The 6,626-nt window shown below is 39.3% G+C and overlaps 1 protein-coding gene across 5 annotated transcripts in view; it reads left to right on the top strand.

The window, feature by feature from the left end:
• Positions 1-6,626, top strand: part of MYH11 (myosin heavy chain 11) — a 55,252-nt gene that overhangs the window by 14,192 nt on the left and 34,434 nt on the right. For all 5 annotated transcript variants that reach the window (XM_068206838.1, XM_068206836.1, XM_068206839.1 and 2 more), the window contains one exon: positions 3,537-3,564. In XM_068206838.1, coding sequence (XP_068062939.1) covers positions 3,537-3,564 — 28 coding nt within the window. The remainder of the gene's footprint in view (positions 1-3,536; positions 3,565-6,626) is intronic.

Here is a 6,626-nt window from a genome sequence, read left to right as displayed (position 1 = left end):
TGCACTGCCAGCAGGATTCTTCATACAGCCATGGTGCAAAACTGCCCCAGGTGAAAGCCATCCCTGGATTTTGCTGTGCTGAAGTGGGTCCCCCCTCCTGGAGCACAGTGTGGTCTGTAAATGCTGGTCACAGCAGCAAGGAAGAGGCAGTGCAGGCCAGGAAGAGGAGCTGGAGGTGGCTGGATGGCCCTTCCTGCAGCACTGCCAGCTTCCAGTGATGGTGAAGCTGAGACACTGCTCAGTAAGGAGGAGTAATTCTGCTGCCTTCTGTCATCTTCCCTGCAGAAGAAAAAAAGTGGTAGACAATACAAATGTGAAAAGTCATGTTATGTAGAAGTAGTAACAAAGTTTTTGTGTAGTTAGTTTGGCCTTTATTAAGTTTTTTGGCAGTAAATAATCATGGAGAAGATATATTACAGCTTTTTGCAGATTCAAGGAGATTATTTTCTGTGGAGCCACTTTTATGCAAGCTTGAGTTAAAAATGGAAAAACAAACAACCTGGTAGTTACTTGGAGGTATGGGAGAGAAACACAGTTCCCAAGATCTTAGAAAAAGAGGCTGCTGTGAGAAGCCATCTGTTTACTGTGTCCTCAGCAGGACTGTACAGAAATGTCCCCTTTAGGCAGTGCAGTTATTAACAAATGTAAAGAAGCAGTAAGTGAGCTGGGGAACATGGTTTCAGTCTGGTTTTTTCCTTTTATGGTAAAGCTGCCAACTTGCTGCTTCATTGTGATAAACCATCTGATTTTGTTTGTGATTAAGCAGAACTAACTGGTCTATCAAGAACAGAGGGGCAAGAATTCTTACAGGCAAACTGGAGGTGTTTGGTGAAAAAAGTAAGCAGATTCCAGAGACAAACCAACTCCGCTGCATGTTTAGGAAAGCTCGTGAGGTTTATAATGTAAGTGTAGGTCTCTGTTAAAAATTGAGGAGAAAATTTTAAAACAATGTTTAAACATCTAATACAGACACACAGGAGGTAGATGATACTCTTCCAGGTAGGGTCAGATTTTCTTAAAAGGCATTAGCCAAAAAGGTATTAGAATCTAGAAGACCTATTGTGTTGCCTTTTAAGCCCCAGGAATTATATTTAAGGTTTTATTTATATAGCTCTTTCTCTTCTGACAGATCCAACCACATAAAGTTTCAGACTCACAAAAGAGGGCACAGTCTTTTCTATTCAGAATGAACCATTCCAGATCAGAAATAGGATTAATCGAATGGGAGAGCCTTTGAAAGTAAATGAGACCAGTATCTGCAGCTCAGGTCATAACGGAATAGGACTGGACTTCCTGATATCTTTCATCCTTAGAGTTGCAGTTAGAACTGATGCAGGAGACAGAATAACATCTGGAATTCCCCCTCTGTGAGTGTGCACAGCACAGTTTGCCAGCATGGGGTTTCTCCTATGATTAACCCATCCCTGAGGACATTTGGTGCAATTTCTGACCTTCCTAATCCTTCCTCTGCTCTTACACACCCCCAGGCTGCTACTGCACAGGCACTCACACAAACCCCCACGGTGGGCCAGTCTGTGAGACACCTTTGGGAGCCTTCCCCTACTGAGGAGCAAAAGAAGGGCAGCAATGGGCAGCAAAGACTAGTGAGAAAATACTTGGCTCGGAGACCAGTTTTTTCTAATGTTCCCTGAGCTCAGAAATTCCACTGGCAACTCAGTATCAAGAGTCACTTTTATTTTCTTTATGGTATTTATGGGTTACTGATGCAATATCAATATATGCCCATGGTTTCTATTTACACAACAATGTATTTTCAGCAAAAATTCTTCCATGCTCTCACTTTTTTAGCTTAAAAGGAAGCCTAGCTGATACCCTGCAGTGAAAAACAAACATGGCTCACAGCTCCTCTCCTCCCAAATGTTTGTGGAAGAGTCCTGTAGTGTTGATTACTGACAAATACCTCCAATAAAAATGAGGAATGAGTAATTTTGTACCAATTTTGTACCAAACAAAGCAGTTAAGTGGCACCATTTGTTGTATAGTGATCAATAAAGCAGTTAATATTATAGCTATTGAGGAACTGGGAGCAAAACAGTTCTTTAATATCAATCCAAGCCATTGCAGAATTCTCTAATGCTTTTCCTAGACTGGCTGTGGGCCAGACAGCAGTTACAACTTGAGAGCTGAATAAATTGGTTTAAAGAGGTTTAAATGATCTCATGGTATTTATGACATACAGGGTCAGCAATAGGGGTGGGCAACCAGACAGGTATTCCTGCAAGTCACCCCACACACTGAGCAAAAGGAGCTCATGTCTGAACCTCTGAGCAAGGTTGGTGCTGGCTCTGCTTTGGATAAATAATATCAAACCATACAGAAGCACTGAATTCTGCCTAGTTATCTGCCTCAAGTCTCAGATGTGTAAACTATGCACACTTTTCAAAAATGTATTTGACCTGCCTGGGAATTATTTTCCTAAGTCAGAAGATTTTTTTACAGTCTGTAAAGGCAAACTGACAGTCTCAGTCAAAGAAGGGCAAACTTCAGGGCTGGGGCTAGTTGCTCAAGGCCTTGTTTAAGTCTGCTTCCAAGTAGTTCCAGGGCTGGAAATACCACACCTCTCTGGGAAACTTGCCCTGGTGTTTGACAAGTGAAGGAAACAGCTGTACTTTAGAATGGATCACAGCAAACATGCTCATCATGCCTTTTGGCAGAAAAATCTGTGTAAAAGTTCTGAAGCTAGAGAGAAACTCCGAATCCAAATGAATAAGCAGGGAGGATTGCTCCAAGAACAGGTCATGGGGATGGGATGCAACCCTAGCCCTTCCTGCAGCATTACAGAACTCTGGACACTCGTGCGCTGAAACCTCTCACATGCCTCACCTAGCAGAAATGGAAACTTTGGTCCTCCTTTTTATACATCTTGATCCAAAATGTGTTCAATGGTCTGTTCATAGTAAAAAACATGAAGAATACCTACATACTTGTTGACATGATCTTGTATAATCTAAAGTATCTTGTTTTATCTTACTCTTTGGAAAATTACTTGTTCTCTTTGATAAAAGTTGTCTCTCAGTCTGAAATGAAATACAGGCTAAATTATTCAGGTATTTGAATTGCTTTGCTTTCAAAAGTCAAAGCTTTGCATGACCAGCTTAAAACATTTTAGTTGTTGATGTCTTATCTGTCCAGACTTTGTTTCAAGTGGGCTGCTGGCCATAGTTCATAAGCATAGTAAAAACTTGAGTTTCAAGTTTGAAATTTTGTTATAATCTTCTTACAGAGAGCCTGATCTTTTTGCTGTCCTCATTACTGTTCATCTCTAATGGAATTTACAAAAAATATTTTTGACCTCTTAACCTTTTGTTCATTTTTTGTACAAAATATTTCCATTAGAGATGGTTATTTAAATTCAAGGGCAAATTAAATAAGATGTGAACCCAGTACTTTTTACTAATCATGGTCGGCCAGATTTCAGAAGGTCTAGGCTGTTCAATGTAAATCCTTATAAATATAAGTGCTTCTGTCAGAAAAGCTATTTTCCCTAATTAATGGATTTTTTTCTTTATTCACAGATCGAGAAGACCAGTCTATCCTGTGCACGTAAGTAAACTCATCTATTTTAGTACATCTCAATATCACAATATCTTTATTCAAATTGATTCGAATTCTGTTGGAATGGACACGTTCTCCCCACCTTCAGTAAGCTTGAACTCCAGTCCCAAACCTACTTCATTAGATAGACCTGTTCATAAGATAAAGAGCAGGTATCAGTGTCACAGGAAATCTTTAATGCATAAAATTATATCTTTAAATTGACTTTCTAAACTTAAAAGATTTAACAGTTTACAGTGAACTACTGGGGAGTGTGGTTAGTGCTCCACAAAATTCCATTTGTTTGTCATTCCTGCCTGTTTTGAAAAATCACTCAAAATGTTGAACTGGACAAGGATCTCCTGCTTCATCTTCAGTTTTAACTCTCTTTCCATTCTTCTGTTGCCTATTAGTTGGTTTTATTTGCTTGAATGTCATCAAGAATGCTTTTGACAAAGTTTTGTCTTTGTTAAATAAGGCATTTTCCAGTTTTCCTGATAAAAGATCAGATTTGATTCTATGTAAATTCTAATACATTGTCAGAGCTGGCATGTGCATTATTTACAGCAGGTTCATGCAATGATGCTGTAATCTGGCAGGTTTAGGTTATCTGAGAAAATGTGGCTACTGACTGAATATATATTTCTCCTCAAAAAAGCACTGCTACTGATCACCAGCCATAACATTACTTTTGGGTGCCACTGCTGACTGGAAAAAAATTATCACCAAATAAAAACTGTAGACTGTGTCTAGTACCACAAGGGCTATCATAGCTCTAACCTCTGTTACAACAAGACTTCATTATTTGTAGGTATACCAATCAAAAATCTGCCCCCAAATGCATTAATACCAAAAACAAATCTAAAATGCCCGCAATGATGAAGTAAAAATTGACCATCACATTCTTCCCAGGAAGAAACATGTCATGGTTATGAAGACTAATTTACAATATGCATTTCCTCCTTCTATTTTTGTACTTTAGTTTATTTTTCCACTAGTAAATCTTCTTTTAACTTTGGAACATTGGTACTTTCAAGAAAGGGACTTTCTTTTGCAAATCTATGCCTTTTTGTTCATGAAAATACATTAAAGGATCCACTTCTTGCAGGTACCATTTATTGAAATTACCTGGCCATCCTGCTGGAAACCTAAAGTGCTTCACTCCAGTAATACATAAAATAGAGAAAATTAAATGCGTTTCCATCCAGTAATATACAAAATAGAGAGAATGAAATGCCTTTCCCATTTTGAAAACATCACAGCAAGTGATTACCCAAGATGTTTGGAGTAATTACTGTGTGTTGGATGTGCATCATAACCCATAGCTTCAAACAATCCTTACACGTCTTCTAAAGCAAAAAGATTGGTCAAGCTAAAGCCAAAGTACACAACTTTAACCACTACTGGTTTAACATTCTTGTTTGCCTTATTTGTGCAGAAAGAAGAAAGTTCACTTGGCTTGCAGCTTGGCAGCTGTCAAGTTGAAGCAGTTTGCAGTATTTTATAAAATTGTTAGAAATTATAAGAAATTATCTTCTGGCCTAAAATATGTAACAATAACTGAAGACTTTATGGCATTGATCAGCCAGGATTTTTTTCTTGAAATAGCTACAGGACTGAACTTTCCAAGGCCTGGTACTTAAATTGTAAAAGAATAACTCTAAGTATTCATAAGGATCCCTTGAAATGCTCCTGGGACGCATGCAGGGGGGAAGATCTGAGAACTGAGCCTGATTCTGTGTTTCTGACTGTAAACATACCCATTCTCAGGACTTCACCCTCACCCCATTAAAGCTACTCTCATGTGGTTAAGTACTGTTTGCATTCTTTTACAATCCCTACCATTTGTGTGATTAACCATGGTATGTTTAAAATCTCCATCTGTCTTCAATACTCATGGGTTCCAGTGCTTCCTCAGAATTCCCTGTCTTTCCAGATTTCATTCTTTTCTCTACATTTCATTAATAACCACACTCATCGTGCCTTTGGCTTCCTCTCCTCTGTGCACACACATCCTTTTGCTGTTAGCTCTTCCCCATGGGTACCATCACTGAACATCCTCTGGTGTCATTCCCTGCCAGTTGCTCTCTGGCCCTCTACAGTCAGCCTCAAAATCCCACATCTTATCACGCACATTTACAGCACAAAAAACTTTATACCATGGCTGTGTTTAGTAATATATCTGCGGTTGCATTATTGTAACATAACACAACGTAGCATAACATATATAATACATACACAATACATAATATTGCACTAAAGGTATGAAATATGAAATCTTACTCTTTTGTGTGTCTGAAAATTAGGACTGGTAAGACTTTTCCACCCTTGTGTCTTGGTCTCTACTGTTCTGAGCAGCCTTCATTGCTCTGCCTGGCTATTAGGATTTCCTGAAATTCCTGCCTGTGCCTAGGCTCCCCACTGTGCTCTCTCCTGTTTGTCCTCTGAGTTGGCCACAAAATAGTCTGTATTCACTCTTAGTCCAGACTGACCAGCACACAGATGTTGCTGAAGGAAAAGTCCCAAGGAATCTGTCCAGGTGCTCAGAGACCTGAGCAAGCTCAGTGCATCAGCAGTTAAGTGTGACTTGAACTAGGCCATGGCCAGTGAACAGTCTTGGGGCTTTTCCACCTTCCTCCAATGGTAGTAGAGGCACAAGCCCTCAAAGGAGACTTCTGGCCACTTGTTTGATTTCTAAAGACACAAGTGGATTCTCCTGGAGTTTTCAAAATGTTTTTTACCGTGAGAGTTTCAACAATTGCCTCATAAACCTGTCTGATCTTGGGATTATCATATTTTAGCCACTTCCTGGAAAGAGCAGGTAGGGTATTTTCTAGAAAGCAAATATGGCTTAGAGGACTGTGCAAAAGTTTCAGTTTAAAAAAAAGCTACCTTAAATGAATGAGAAAATCTGACCAAAGTTCTGTGTGTTTGGGGTATTGTGAAGTCCTTGGAAACAAGTACTTGTGAAACACCTGTACCTATAATCAAGTGCTTTTTCATTACCATTCTGTTTTTTAAAACATGCATTCAGTTTGAGTAGCTTCTATAAAAACAGGAAAGTAGCAGGG

This window comes from Anomalospiza imberbis, chromosome 16, assembly GCF_031753505.1.
Source record: "Anomalospiza imberbis isolate Cuckoo-Finch-1a 21T00152 chromosome 16, ASM3175350v1, whole genome shotgun sequence".
Classification (NCBI taxonomy): domain Eukaryota; kingdom Metazoa; phylum Chordata; class Aves; order Passeriformes; family Viduidae; genus Anomalospiza; species Anomalospiza imberbis.
Note: the sequence above shows the minus strand (reverse complement) of the source record. Positions and strands in the feature narration are given on the sequence as shown.